Source organism: Chrysemys picta, chromosome 8, assembly GCF_011386835.1.
Source record: "Chrysemys picta bellii isolate R12L10 chromosome 8, ASM1138683v2, whole genome shotgun sequence".
Taxonomy (NCBI): Eukaryota; Metazoa; Chordata; order Testudines; family Emydidae; genus Chrysemys; species Chrysemys picta.
Window position 1 is genome coordinate 12,858,079 of NC_088798.1, and position 16,053 is coordinate 12,874,131.

Consider the following 16,053-nt stretch of genomic DNA (forward strand, 5'->3'; position numbering starts at 1 on the left):
AAGGCCAGCTTTAGGCTAAATATCAGAGACTGTCCCAGTTTTTTCATTTATGAAGCTTAGAAGACATTTGATGTGATGCTCACTTTTGGGCTGTAGGTAGCAACTGCAGCAGCACCACAAAAGATCACTCCGACATCTTGGCTAAAACACGAAGCAGCAACCACTGCTTCTGCATACGCTGTGGGGCTGTTTTGCCAGACACAAGGCCCACGGAGTGGGTTAAGATTATTCAATGGTCAAAGCACAGAACTGGGAATCAGGAGACTTGGACTCTACTCCTAGCGCTGTCACAGACTTCCTGTGTGACCTCAGCCAAGTCACTGAACCTCTCTCTGCTTTAGATTTCCCATCTGTCAAATGTTGGAAGGCATGATCACCAGAAGCTCCTGGAGACCCGATTCCAGGTCTCGAATTGGCCAAAATGACCCACAAGTGGCAAATTGTGGATCGTTTCAATACCTGGAGCTTAGGTAGGCCCTCTGGAACATAAAGACAACCCTTGGAATAGAGGAGGCCAAATTGTAGTCAGAACTGAGAGTCAGGTTGGATACCCATATCACTCAGGGTCTGACAGATCTGAGTTACGAACGGGTCATCGGGGAGCAGATGGAGAATGTCAGACTGCTGACAATCATCCTGTTGACAAAGTTGGATGTCTTGAGCATGGTGGCAGAGGGCTCTTTGACAGGTTGAGGTATTTGTCTTTGTGGGATAGAACAGCCACCGTCCTGTTTCTTATCCCTTACAACAAAACTGAAGTGAGCAAAGAAGAGGAAGCAGTGGATCTGATGCTGGTTAAGGCATCTGACAGTCTGTAGTATTCCAGGTTCTTATAATCTGTCAGGAATCAGGCTCTGTCTAGGAGGAGGCCAAACCTTAATAGCCAGTAGCTCCTTGTCTCAAATATCATAATTTTTCTCCACTGAGGTTAACTTCCAAGCGTAGGAAGCACCGGGATAGAGTTGGTTGTAAGGGACCCCTCGTGTTGAGATAATAATGCACCTACGGCAAAGTTAAAGGCATTGGCCTTGATTGTAAATGGTTGGGTGGTCTGGGTGACTCAGGCTAGGTGCTGGGATGAATGCCCTCTTCAGTCAGTCAAAGACTGACTGAGCCTCTGTGGAGCAGGCGAACTGCCCCCCCCCCCCTTTCACAGGACTGCCATTATGGGTGCAGGCAGGCTGGAGAATGCTTTAACAAATCACCTGTAGAAATCGGTGAACCCTGGGTTTTAAAATCAGTCCCTTCCTTGGTTCTATGCTGGGTCCTGATCCCAGACCCTTGGGATTCACTGTGCCCTGTGCTACACTTGGGCACAACATTGATGCCTACAGCCGACTAAAGACCACGGTTTTCTTCTCTTCTGTAGGGACTAGGGATATTTCTAACTGTTACGAGGCGAACCAGCCCTGAGGGCCTGCCTGCGCTCAGGTCTTGGCAGAGTAAATAAAAACCCAGACTCTTCTTGTTCACCTTTAGCCTACAGAAACTGTTTATTTGCTGAAGCTTTATTTTTAATCACAGGCTGCTTTTGCCAAGAAAAAGTGACTTCATTCTAGTACAGAGGTGGGCAAACTATGGCCCGCGGGCAAACCGTCCTGCTGTTCCCGCTCCCCCACAGCCACGCCGCTGTGCGGGCAGCACAGCTGGCTCTGGCCGGCATGGCTGTGAGCTCCTGCTGCTCTGAGTGGCGTGGTAAGGGGGCAGGGAGCGGGGGGGGGGGGGGTGTTGGATAAGGGGTGGAGGGCTCGGGGGGGGCAGTTAGAAAACAGGGAGCAGGGGGCGGAGGTTGGATGGGGCGGAGGTTCGGGAGGTGGTGGTCAGGGAACAGGGGGCGGTTGGCGTGGGAGTCCCGGGGAGCCTGTCAGGGGGAAGGGGTGTGGATAGGGGTCAGGGAACAGGGGGGATTGGATGGGGATGGGGTCCTGAGGGGGGGCGCGGTTTGGGGCATGGGGTCCCAGGAGGGGGCAGTCAGGGGACAAGGAGCAGGGGGAGTTAGGGATTCTGAGGGGGAAGTCAGGGGGGTGAGAAGTGGGAGGGGGCCAGGCTGTTTGGGGAGGCACAGCCTTCCCTACCCGGCCCTCCATATAATTTCGCACCCCGATGTGGTCCTTGGGCCAAAAAGTTTGCGCACCCCTGTTCTAGTAGAACTTCAAGGAATAGCCATTATCTATGTAACATTGGGGTGAGTGTGGCAGTTTTTTGCTATTTTTTATTGTTTATTTTGTAATCCATCCTTCCTGCCAGGTATCAATCAGGGCTTGGTGTAGTGGTGGTACTCTGCCAAAGCTCTGCCCCAAAATCAGCATATCTGAATGTTTCTTCTAAAATGATCCATGTTGTATATGTTGTTGTATTAGACTTCAGAGTTAACACCTCATTGAAACAAATGGGGACAGCCTGTACCTTGCTTAGAGCTCTTGTTTCTATGTTCACAGTCAACAGGACACTTCTTGACTGGTTCATAACTGGATGATCTTTGCAACCACGGGGCTAGGGATTTTAGTTTTTAAACGAAAGTTGCAAGTGTGAAGGAGCCACTAGAGAGGTGGTGGCACAACATTCTTTCAAGTGCATGGAGCAGACTAACTGCTCTCTGGCCAGGACATGCACATGTTATTTCTCTAGCATGCCCAGCCCCTGCCAATTAGTCACCTCCCCCAGACCTGAACACTGATTGCCCATGTGTGTCAGCATGTTGGGCTGTTGCTAGACTAGTGAGCTGTACTAAGAACTCTCGCTCTCTCAAACTAATTAGAACCAAGATTAACAAGGTGGCGAATGCGAGTGAGCCTGAATGTGCTCAGATTCTGTTAGCATTCAGCTCCAGCTCTAAACTGTGGGTCTTGGGCCCATCGTTAGCTGATCTGTTTTACTTAATGCCTTCAGTAATTCCAGCAGGGATTTATTATCCTCCCTGTTTGTGAGGAGTAAAATCAAAACAAAAACCCAACCGAAAACATCACACAGCATGTAGAGAAAATTGTTAGTCCTTTTACAGCAATCATATAGTGTAGCTGTGATGAGATTTTCCTCATTTAATAAAAAGACTGTATGAAACTAAACCACATTCCTGGGTTTTGTGTCCTCTTTGTGAACAGGCTGAAGACAGCAGCAGTAGGTGGCATCTGTGCTGACCCTGGGATAAGAACGCTGGCTGGCTGACGGTGAACCTCTTTGCCTCTTTAAGTACCACACCAACAAATGTGGAGCACTCAACCTTAGTGAAAGAGCTGTACTTGAATTTTCCTTTCAGCCTTCCGGTGAAAGCAGAGCTGGGTCACTTTTATATCTGGTATGCTGCATTTTAATATTTGTTCTTATGTTATATGTCTAGAAGCCTTCACTGAAATTGGAGTCCCATTGTGCTACACATCGTATAAGTAGTTACGAGATGGCCCCGGAACTGAAGAGCTTATCGTCTAAATAGACAAAAACTGTGGGAGGGAGTGGAGGCACGGAGAAGTGAAGTGACTTGCTTACGGTCACACAGGTCACTGACAGTGCTAGGAAGAGAATTGCCTTCTCTTGACTCCCAGTCCAGTGGCCTGTCCGTTACACCACACTCCCATGCTACCAGGCTTCTACCTTAACTCACAATGCGCACAAATTTTTATGCTGGCACTTGCATTTGCCATGTTGGATGCTGATAGCCCTTGGATGGTTGCAACCAGGGTTTGACACTCATAGTGCAGTGAATGGAGTAAAGGGCAGAGGGGCAGTTGTGCTCTCACTGAAGTCAATGGTGCAGCTTTCATTGACTTCAGTGGGAGTAAAGCTTAGGTCAACACCTGAATGCTTTTGAGCATCCCTTCCTTAAGGAGCTACTCCTCTCAAACCAGTGAGCTGAGAGAATGCACATCACCGGAAGACTGGGATTGTCAGTTTTCTCATGGTATAAGGGCTTCATGTCTACTCCTTGCAGGTCACGGTCTCTAACCCTAAAATCCCACCATTCTGATCATTGTTTTTAATCAGTTTGATTCTGAGATGGTCTTTATCAGTCACTAATCGTGCTGGAAACTGGCATCTACCTTGGCAAGACTGATAGAAAAACTCTATTTTTATTTTAATAATGAAAGTTTAGCTTCTGAAGAAGATAGAAGTCCTAGAAAGTTGGGGTTTCTGTACGGAGACTTATAGCAGGTTATGAAGCTTTATATTTACAGGGCACCAGTTTGAATCGGTAATGTCTGAACATCATTAGCACCTGCCAGCTGTTTGGGTGCTTCTGGGACATGAGTTAGTGGTCTCACTCCAGTCCAGAATGTACAACTGTTGGTGGCAGATACAACTACTGGCTAGACACTGAATGGGTGGGGAGACTGAATGACATTCTGATTTCTAGAGCTGGCCTCTCCCCAGCAACATGGAGATGCCGATGCTGCACTTCTTTTTTGGGTAAGCAGAAATACTTTATTCTCTAGTACTCTCAAACTAATACCTTTCAGCTTCACATTAGAATAACTGCTTTCTTCTGCCCGTCCTGGCCAGTTTTGTGACAGGCAGCAAGCTCCCTTGCCATACCTTTGGCTTCTTTCAAAATAGTCTCTTCCCCTACTCCTTCCATATCAGCTCTACCTACGCGTTCTTTAATCTAACTGTATTTGCTACACCTCATCCCAGTGAACTCCTGAATAAGGACGGAGCCAGAGTTTCCTGAAGATATTAAATGAGGTTTACTTGCATCTAACAGTCACCTCAGCGGCAGGCTGTTGCTAAGTTCTGTTACACTAGGGTTAGTTCATTATTTCTAGCAAATGCTGGGAAGATGCTCACACATCTGGCTGGAAGAGAAGCCCATTAGGCTTACAAGCTTTTAGAGAATCTTGTGAATGTTGGAAGGAAAGATTTAAGGAGGAGTTGCATCTACACTGACTTGCATTAAATGTTCATGGCTTGTCTCTTTCTCTTGCAGATTGCGATCTTCCATTCTGTCACTTGGCAGCACACAATGCCTACAGGCTTGGACAGATGACTTCAGAGGTTATAGCAGACGTGCACCTGATTGAGCAGTGCTATGGGCTAGGAGAGGATATTGGCCTGTTTTCAAACAAAACCTATGCTAAGCTGAGGTCTGCTGTTGTAGAATCAGAATTCACTTGGTGCTAGCCATAGGTGACTACTGGTTATTGAGATACACGAGGATGTTCCCTCACTTTAAAACCACTATATGTTATTTCCTTGAGGATATTGGCACAATTTCCCATTCAGGAATACAGTAAGGAAAATGAGCCTGCCTAATTCACTAGGCACCAACCTGTCTACTTACCATAAATATATTTATTTGCAATCTACATCAGACAATAAGAAAGGGTAGTGAAAGGTCAGTAAACAAAGAGCTTTGTATTCCTTCGTTCAATAGCGCAGTGCATTAGTGGGTGAACTCCTGCTGTATTGATTTGACTGCTCCGGGCCAGTGGATTAATGCAGCGTCATCCAGTGCTACTAGAGGACATCCCAATTCCACTGACTTCAAAACCAGTAACTACAGCCATTCCAGTGCAGGTCAGCAGTGGAATTCTTCACTCCTCCACAATGCAAGTACACTGAAAATTGATGTCACTTCATCTATAATTAAGGTTTGGCACATATGCACAGCTGCCATTCATACACTGTGCAAGGCTTAAGGGAACAGCAGTCCATTTCAATATATTAAAGAACACTACCATCCATTTATATATGGGGGGGGGATCAAGCTTCAGTCCCTATCCACTCAGAACTCAGTGACTTTGTTCCAAGGGGAGTTCTGCATGTGCAAGAATTGTAAGACAAAAGTCCAATAGTGGTTATGTTTATTTGATTGAAGTAGAAAAAATGATTAAACTATACAGGCGGAAGACTGATTGTTCCTATCTGTGGATATGAACAATACAGCCCACTGCAAGGGTTTCTCTCGTCCCTTTTTGTGCTTGCACTTGCTCATTTTAGTCGATGCACCTTCTTGCCAAAAAAGTAATTCTTAGAGAAAGGAGAATGCTTTACTAAAACCAAAAAAGTAGGAGTCCCGGCCTTTACAAAGTATCTGCAACGAACACAAAAAAGTCATTCATCATCCTCATTTCTACCCCAATATTACACAGAGTGAAAGCTTTGGCCCCACTTCAACAATTAAAAAAACCTGGCTTCATGGGGGCTGATGACAAGAATTTTTTGGCTGAATTAGCAGCGCCTGTTCTATTGATGTCTGTGCATGTATGAGGAGAGTGGTTTATGAATCAATTCCTCTCCCCACAACTTTTCTAATTAAAATTAAGATAGCATTGTCACCCTGAATGTCACATTCATCCTGCCAATTGAAGGCTGCAATAGGCCAGGTTAGTGGCAAGGATTATGCGTGCTGCTGAGTTTTCTGGAAGGATAGTAAAGATACAGTCCTGAGCAACAAGATTCCAGGGCTGAGTTTTTACTGGTGACTTTGCAGCGAGATCTCTAGCTAGAAAAGAAGTGGTACGCTGACTCAGCACAGTGTATGTGGGGAGGGAAGGAATAGAGGATAGATTCTTTTTTAAATCTAAAGGCACATGCTATTTTTTGTTATTTTACACTGCAGGTTAGGTCAGCCTGTCAGCTTCTTAGGAGCTGAAGTCAGTTTCTGTATCAGCATGGGGTTATTCTGGATCTCACAGGCACACTGGGTTGTCAGCTGTGGGCTGCTCATGTAGATACAACCATTTCTAAACAGTACCAGGCAATTGATCCCTTCAATACATTCAGTCCACTGAGTTCCATGCACTTGATTTTTTTCAGTGTTAGGGAACTGTATTAATAGCTGTGTGTGTGTGTGAGTGAAAACAGCAGAGCAATGACAGTGCAATTTTCATGTAACCCACTGAGGTGTTAAGTAAAATGGCACAGAGGTAGCTTTCTGCTGTTTCTGCTCTTCCAAACACACACACACATTACGGATGCAGACTAGCGCGCTCTCCCTCTCGTGTGGTTTATTCCCCCCTTTGCTTACGGATACCAAAAGTCTGACTGGGAAGTGTGATTTGTTTTTTAAAAAGCCATTTAACCCTGTAGAGGAGGCACCTGAATTTTACATGGAGAGTGTGACTACTTCTCCTCACACTACAGATGAACGAACAAAATGCTGTTCCAGGCCACTCGCTCACCTTTGGTGCTGCAGCACTTGTAGCAGTGTGTTTTCTGTGTTCAGCTGGTACATTTCTTCTCTTGCTTCATCTTCAAAATAAAGCTGGGTAAAATTTGGTATAAGATGAATATTTAAGATACCTCTGGCTTGCCTACAGGTCTACCAGGGACACTAGCTAAAAGCCTGCTGAAAGATTTGTCATGATCACACACATGGCCATACAACAGAGCATCTGCATGTGTGTCCTCTAGTCTCTAAAATGGATGTACCACTAAGGGCTCTTAGAGCTTCATCTACCTAAAAGGGACTAGTAGGGGGTGGGGGGAAAAAAATCCAGAGCTGTAGAAACCTTTCCACAGCTTGTTTTGTATAGATTGCAGGCTTGTATTTATTTACTATCTACATGGCTTTCCCTATATAAACCAATATATATTTGATCTGTTATGACTGCTCTTGCCTAAGACTGTCTCCAGCCAAACAACAGTTGCATTAAGAAGGTGAAGTGCTCTGCCTGTCAATGAAGTGACGGGGTTATGGGAATCAAAGCTTTGGGACCACTTTTTAAAAACAGGCTAAATTCATCCACGGTGTCACTTCATTACAGTTACCCAAGGAATAAATTTAGCCTATTTTGTTTAAGAATCATAATTACAGCAGCTATGTCTAAAACAAAACTTAGCCCAACATATTTAAGCCCCTTAGATTGCATATGCTTATTGGCAGTTATCAACAAAATGTCCATCCTGATAAAGTAGTGCCTGAGGAATTATCATGCTTTCAGAAAGGACTGCTCAGTGCACCAAGGGCCATCAATGCTGCCTGGGGATATGAAACTGTAGTGGGAAATAACTATCCCACATACTTGTATGCGAGTAATTCATGTTGGAATATACTGAAAACTACCGGGTGAAATCACAACCTAATTAAATTCTAAATGGTTAATCTCATCAAGTCTCCATACGTAATAGCATCCAACTCAGAGCTAGGCTACTTAATTCTAACAATTACCCCTCTGCTCTTCTACCAGGTATTAGTGTACACATTATTTTGAACACTTTTCACTAAATTATGGATTAAAAAGTTATTAGGTTAACAACCTCCTGGTCTAATTCTTGCTTATTACATACATGGGAATCCAGGCAATAAAATATCTCATAATAAAAATATAAATCGAGAGAGAGAAGAATTTTCACATTCTTAATTTAAACAGTATTGTGTATTCTAACAACTACAATAAATTTAGCCTGGAAATGTATGAATGAATGTGTGGCCCGCACCCTCACAAATGTAAACAAAAATGTTATATATATATTTTATATACTTAGTAAGCTGCTTATGAGAAACTAATTAAAAAAACAACGTACATCTGAAATATAAAATAGAATAAAGGTCAAATTTCCTACCTCTAGATTGCTGGGATGATATTTTCTTTCCGAATCCCAAGGAGGTAACTCAGCAAACATCACCAGTATATGATCAATAAATCTAAAAGCCAAAGTGGATCTTGTTATGATCCTATTCACAGCATTATACAGCATTCAGTAGCTACTATAAGCCATGCTAATAAATCTACTAGTTCAACTTCTCTAATTCATACATTTAAATATGAATGATGGCAAAGATTACAGAAGTAAGCAGGTTAAACAATAGTTTAAAGACTACCGTAATTATCTGATTATGTTCAGGCCAATGTAAGTTTCAGAAACATACTCTTCACATACTGAAGTTTATACTTTGCTTTAAACACATACTTTCATTAACAACCTTCACAGTGAAGCAAAAACTGTTACCATTAATGTTACCAAGGTGACCATTAATCTTTGATTTCAGCCTTTTCAGGGATACTGCCAAGATAAATGTTGTATATTTATTTAAAATCGATTTTCCCTCTCTGTGTTTCTAACAATGCCTTAGATTAGAACGAAAAACTTTCAAAATCTAATTTACATGTCACTGTTTATGCCGCCTGTTTACTTTTTGCACTTCAGTGATCTCACATAGCGAAACTGCTCTGGTTTGTCATATTCACTTCTTGGATCTTGAACACAGCACAATGCTCTTGCTTTCCAACATTAGGACAACATTAAAACCCCTTGTCTAACCATCTGCACTGCGATTTAAAACAAAAAATAATCTATTTATATTACGTTTGGCTAATACATATGCCACCATTTATGTTATGAATTATGTTACGAATTTCAAGTTCATTAACTTGTAACCCTGCAGGGCTATAAACTAAAGCTCATACCAAGAGAAGGGGAGTTTCCCCCTTTCCAATGTGATGCAGCACTCACTTCTAGCCTTGAGTTAACAGGACAATATCAGGTCTCTAAGAGCTATTTTAGGTCATTTTTGGAGGTGTTTTATATTTATCAGCTTTAACTTCTCTCTTCCTTTGAGACCTGCACAACTGGACTCCTGATACCTAAGGCACCTGGTGGCTTCAAAACACTGTCCTGATTAATTCCTAAATAGTTTTCTTGTAACATATGTGGTGATAGATGCTTGAGATAACCTGTCACCTTTTACATGACTATCATTAGATATTCCACACTCCTCCCCACTATGAATTCATAAAATCTAGATTTTGGCCCTGAACTACTTTGGAAATCTGGTGTTATTTCTGCAATGAAACAGAATATCTGATATAATCATTATTTCACATGAAGTAGAAATCACCTGGAGTCCTCGTGAAAAGCTGAGATGAAATCTGTTTGCCCATATTCAGGATACAGGAAGAGCACAGGCCAGTTTAGATTGCCATTATCATCTAAGTAGACCTTTGTGCCCGTGGCACTGTCAGAACTCAGTCCATTTAAGGACATCTCAGCCAGACCATCTGATATTTCATCTTCCTCCTTAGAGGCCTCTAGAAACAGCTTGATATTCCTTTCCTACATTGAAAGAATCAATTTGAGAACATGACCTAAAAATCAAAGTTTAGTCACTTGAATATCTACATATGAAGAACAACTTTTCAAAAAGACAACTTTTAAAAGAGAATCCTAAACACATCTTAGGCCCATACCTTTATAGCAGCGAGTAAGATCTCCTTTTGAGACTGTTCCTTCTTCTCCTTCAGTTTTGCTTTCCTTATATCCCGCTGTTCAGCTCGCTGCACGTAAGACAAGTTTGCATCACAATCATGTGAAATAAGTCAACATCCCTCATTACTCTATTTTACTGAAAAGCTACAAAACTAATTTGGGTCACCAGAAAAATTATGGTCCCTCTCACTGCATCTCTTTACAGTGACATGGCTAGGAATCACCATTCAATTCCATTTCATGGAAATGCCAAGTGATTTTTTTTTTAGTTTTTTACTCCCACTTTGTCCGTTTATAGCACCTTTCTTCCAAGCTCAATAGCTCTCTACAACCATTAATTAAACCTCTGACCTCCCCTGTGAGGCAGACAAATATTGTTATCCCCATTTAACAGAAGGTTAAAGAAGGTAAAATGATGCTAATTCCATGCCCAAGATCACACAACGGTCATTGAGAGACAGAAATGAACCCTGGACTCCGGGGACCTAAGTCCCTTGCTCTAACCAGCAGACTATACCTTTCAGGTATGGGAGGAGGCATTCTCATTCTGTGACAATAGTAGGGAATACCTGGCTAATTTCTGTCAATCATGATTTAAGAGGTCTTTTTCTTTCCCTACAAAACCAAAGCCATAATAAGCAGTTTGGTCTCCAATATGGCACCATGTCCCTTGTTAGTTACAGTGATGCTGGCTCCACCAGCTGTAAAATTGGATGCACTGAATTTGGACAAGACCAATACTCAAATGTTAAAGATTGGAAGAGACCCATTAGGTCATCCAATCAATCTTCCACGATCTTTAGATCCTGCTGGACAAAAACTGTAGCACCCTCTGGAAAAAAAAAAGAAAATTAGCATTTATAGTGCCTTCCATCTGAGGATCCCAAAGTGCTTCCCAAACATGAGGTGGGGTAACGGACTAACAGTCTGATCTGACATGGTAAATCCTATATTGCCATGGGCAGGTTTTGTTTTGGTTTTTACCTTTAATTTGTCAGCTTTGGCTCTCGTTTCCACAAGTTTCTTCTCCTTCGAATCTATCCTCAGACCCTCCTCACACCATGCCATTGCTTCAGGGAAATTCTTTAACTCCAAATGACACAAAGCTCCTGAAAGACATTTTTAAAATTCTGACACAGGACCAGTGTATAAATCTATTTATACTCGGGGTGGGCAAACTTTTTGGCATGGGGGCCACATCTGGGTACGGAAATTGTATGGCGGGCCATGAATGCTCACGAAATTAACAATTCAGAGATAGTCAAATAAACTTTATTAAATAAAGATACAGTTTAGTGGAAATAAACATAAAACCTTACGTACTATTATAAATATACCATCATACCAACGTATTACAATAATTAAACTGAACTTACCCCCTTTCCACGCCCTCTCTCTCTAGCCTGGATTTGTTGGGCGTAAGCTTTCAGTCATTGAGACTCATTGAGATTCACCAGCCCTCTGCTCTCAGAAATCTCCTCCCACGTAGATCCCGACAGCCCACAATTTTGAAAACCGCCACTGAGCACTCCCTGGCTAACTACTCTTTCTTTTATCCTCAACAATGGAAAATTAACACTACTAAAACATCAGAGTCACCTAAGCCAACAAGTAGCAGGCATGTGGGCTTGCACATTCCAGGCTCTGATGGCACATGAGGTGTGTTTAGGTTGTGCAGCCGGAGTAACATGCGTGCCCTCACGCCAGTCACGCAGGTCCAGAACATGCGGGAGCCTCCGACCCCGCTCCCCGGCTGAAGCGCCAGAGCGGGGCAAACGCTGGAGTGGAGCAATGGAGCTCGAGGGCCGGATTAAAAGGTCTGACGGGCTGGATGCGGCCCGTAGTTTGCCCAACTCTGATTTATACAAAGAGTAGTCTATATTCCCCTCAATATAAACAAGCACAATTATGAGGTTTAATGACTTCATTGGGGCTATTTAAAGTAGCAAACACCATGCCTGCTAGCTTGCTTTCACAGGATCAGGCTCAATGATAGGATTTCAGCAGGGGTAGCAAGGAGATAAGTGAAACAGACATCTCTGAACATTGGCCAAATTCTCCACAGTGTAACTGCACTGAAATCAATGGAGTTCTATGTCTTTGAAACAACTTTAAATTTAAATTGCAGCATACCTTTTGGAGCTTTACTTTATTAAAGATTTAAGGCCTGTCTCTTCTAGGAAGAGATCCTGAAGACTGAAGTAACAGAAATGGGATGAAATTCAATAGTACAAAGTACAAGGTCATTCACTTCGGGTCTAATAAGAATAATTCCTGCTAAGGGGCTCATCAGTTGGAAGCAACAGACGAGGAGAGAGACCTGGGCGTGTTGATTGATCAAAGATGACTAGGAGTCATCAATGTGATGCGCTGTGAAAAATGCAATCCCAGGATGTATCAGGAGAGGCACTTCCAGTTGAGATAGAGAAATATTCAATGCCGTTGTACAAGGCACTGGTAAGACTTCATCTGGAACACTGTGTACAGTTCTGGTCACCCATGTTCAAAGAAAGATTAATTTAAAATGGAACAGGTGCAGAGAAGAGCTTCTAGGATGATCTGGGGAAGGGAGGGCCTATCTTCTGAGCGGAGACTGGAAGAGATTCAACCTAGCAAACAGAAGGCTGAGAAGGTATATGATTCCCCTCTATAAATACATTGGGGGGCAAAGAGCTATTTAAGCTAAAGGACAATGTTGACACAAGAACAAATGCATATAAACTGGCCATGAACAAATTCAGGCTGGAAATCAGAAGAAGGTGTCTCACCACCAGGAATGAGGTTCTGGAACAGCCTATAGGAGTTGTGGGGGCAAACAACTTAAAACTAATTGAGAGACAGCAGGACAAATTTATGAGTGGGATAGTATGACAGGGAGAATACAGTGATAGTCGGTAATGCACTTCTGCTTATCAGACATTCAAGGTAGATAAACAAAACTATATTATAAAATGGAAACAAACTAGCTAACTTATAAAAAGTACATTTAGTTAAACATAATAAAAAAATCGGAGTCTGCCGATAAGAACAGTATGTAACAAATTATCCTTACATAGCATTTTGAAGCCTGGTCTTTTGATTAGTTAACTTAAACACCAATGATCATTGTGTTATTTTACACAGAGTAAAATACTCCTTGAACACAATATAGTTTTGCAAAATAAAGTGACCTCCCTTAGTTAATCTGGGTTTAGCATTTCGAAATTACCTTTGAACTTCAAAATACTGGCATACTATCCATTTGTTTTTAAAATCTTACCTCTTATTATTGCTTTGAGATGGTTGGGTTTTAGCTTTCTTGCAGCGATCACATCACTGAGAGCAGAACGGTAGTTGCCTATACAAAACAAAACCTGGGTCAGAACATTTCACATGAACAACTTCTAAAATCCAAGTAGACTTGAGGGCAAGAGAAATCATTAGGCTGAGCCACAGGACAATGCATATTCTATGACCACAAGACAGGTACAGATGGAGGTTGCACATTAATGACAATAGAAATAAATCATTGGGGTAAATCTGGTGTCCAGAAAAGTGAAGGATGGATAACAGGAGCTAGGACAGACAATGCACAAACTGCTACATTTAACATACAACAGATTGTCCTCAATATTTATAACTTCCTTGTTTTGTTGCAAGGATCTCAGTGGGACCTATGAAAATACACAGGCCTACCCCAAATCTGATGCACATGTATAGTTATCTGTCTCCTTATCTCTTCACTATAGAACCAGAGTTTTATCACTGTCCTTTCCTCCCGGCACCCAACCCCTGACCCAGGTTCCCAGTGTTACTGCCAAGCCCGACCATCATCAAACCACCTCTAGGAATTAGCCCAGAAAAGCCCAGCATCAACCTGTTCGCTTCACACTCCTCCCCAAAGCACTTTGCTTTGGCCACAAGTTTTAAATTTAGCAATGTGCAAAACAGAAGCTCCAAGATTTGACCCCTGCAAAAAGAGTTAGAGCCACAGGGATGGCCCCTTATGTTGAACAATCTGCTCGACCTTGTATTTAGCTGTGACTCTCTGAGTACCATTCCCAGACCTGAGGAAGAGCTCTGTGTAGCTCGAAAGCTTCTCTCTCACCAAGAGAAGCCCCTTGCTCACCTTGCGTCTCTCAGAGCCACAGGGACAGTTCATGATTGTCTGAAAATCTTTTGAAAGTTTGTAACAGTGAAAACACATGACATAAATAGGCAAAGCAATTTAGTCATTTTTGGTTACACAGAATCTACATCAGACATAAAATGCAACATAGGACATTACCCAGATAAAACTGTGCTGCAGCTCGGTTAGTATAAAGCACAGCATTCAAATCTTGGTCACTGCATTTCTTTTTTAACCCTTCAGTATATGAGATTACAGCTTTCTTGTAGTTCTTTTCCTTGAAGTATTCATTCCCCTCATTCTTATAGGTGTTTGCTTGCTCTGCAAAGACAAACAAAACACCTTTCATTGTACAATGCAATCAATAGATCATTCCTGCCTATAACCTTAGCATACCTAAAAATTCAAACACCCCTTAGATACCCAATGCCCACTCACAGAAAAGCAGATATCTAGAACCCACCACACCCACCTACAATTAAATCCTCAAATCCCAAGGATAATTCCAAAGAGCAGTAGCACAATACCAGAATGGTGTGAAAGCAAAGATTTAAATGTCCATGAAATTATGAAATACCTTCAGGAGATCGATCCTCATCAAAAATGATTGACTGAAGGCATGCCAAATCAGGATTCTGTTCAGGATCAATTTCAGCAGGGGATTTCTTCATAAACATGGGGATCTTGTCAAATTCCTATTAATAACAGCCAGGGTGGAAAACACAATCATAGAATTGGAATTAAGTCCACATTTTGGAAATCGTTAAGTCCTTATCAATATGGCCTTGCAAAATATTCTCTTCAAGCACATCAACCCAGTCAGGGCACAGGTAGCCCAGTAATACATTGAAGGAACGGAAGAAGCCATTCAGAGCTCACAACATCTCTCTGGGAGCAAGAGCCCTTCATCTGAAGGAAAGATGAGTTTCTCTGTCAGCATTTCAATGGGACATTTCATATCCCACACAAGATTTTTTTCTCCCAACATTTCTTGTTCAGCTTGTCCCAGCATTAGGCTCACAAACTTTGGTGCCATTTCTGCCTCTTCATTAGGGGAGATCCACACTATTCTCCACCGCCCAAAACGATCTGACAACCGCATTCAGAGAGACACACACACACACCTCCCATCTCTGTCAGACCATCACAATCCCTCTCCAAAAGACAGGAGACCCCTCCCTGGCCCAGGCAGGACACCCGACCAATACAGCACTTCGCACACCTCCCTCACTAGGGACAGCTCCTTCCCCACCACCAGATCCCTCTGCCCCAAGCTCTACCGACGGGACCCCCTGCCCCCAAACACCCCTCCCAGCTGCAGGGATGGCCCCTCCCCCCATCGCTAGGAATCAGACCCCCCTGCTGTCCCCAACACCAACCTCCATCTCTAGGGCCGCCTCCCTCTCCCGCCCGCCCCACAGCTCTAGGGACGAGACCCCCCAACACCCCGCTTGCAGGGTGGCCCCCGGCCCGCACCTGCTCCCAGCTCTCCGGGTTGAAGCCCCCTGCGTAGCGCTGGGTTTGGGATTTGTCGAGGAAGGAGGCCAGCCCGGCCTCCTCCGCCTGTCCCGCGGCCGCCTCCATCGGCTCCGGCTCCGGCTCCGGCTCCGCCCGCCCCGCCGCTCGCTCCCTCCTTCCTGCCGTGCAGCCGCCGCCGCTTCCCCCGTGGCCCGGCCCGGCGCCCTCCGTTCCGCCCCGCGCGGCGCCGCCCGCCCCAGCCCCAGCCCCGGCCCCGGGGCGGCGCTTCCACTAGGGCCTTGGCCAACAACCCCCGAGCACGGGACAGCCCCCTCCCCACAGCC

The 16,053-nt window shown here is 43.7% G+C and overlaps 1 protein-coding gene and 1 long non-coding RNA gene across 2 annotated transcripts; one reads left to right on the plus strand and one right to left on the minus strand.

The window, feature by feature from the left end:
* The first annotated feature begins 58 nt into the window (after window positions 1-58).
* On the plus strand, window positions 59-5,939 carry LOC135972976 (uncharacterized). The gene is made up of 3 exons (XR_010589600.1): window positions 59-1,695; window positions 3,102-3,295; window positions 4,349-5,939. It is a non-coding gene; the product is annotated as an uncharacterized LOC135972976 (long non-coding RNA).
* TTC4 (tetratricopeptide repeat domain 4) lies at window positions 5,779-15,945 on the minus strand. The gene is made up of 10 exons (XM_005284869.5): window positions 15,728-15,945; window positions 14,829-14,946; window positions 14,411-14,572; window positions 13,403-13,480; window positions 11,128-11,252; window positions 10,125-10,211; window positions 9,776-9,990; window positions 8,500-8,581; window positions 7,116-7,198; window positions 5,779-6,025 (listed from the first exon to the last, which is right to left on the minus strand). Exons 1-10 carry the CDS (start codon window positions 15,833-15,835, stop codon window positions 5,923-5,925), a joined length of 1,161 nt encoding a protein of 386 aa, XP_005284926.2. The 5' UTR covers window positions 15,836-15,945; the 3' UTR covers window positions 5,779-5,922.
* Between the last annotated feature and the right edge of the window lie 108 nt (window positions 15,946-16,053).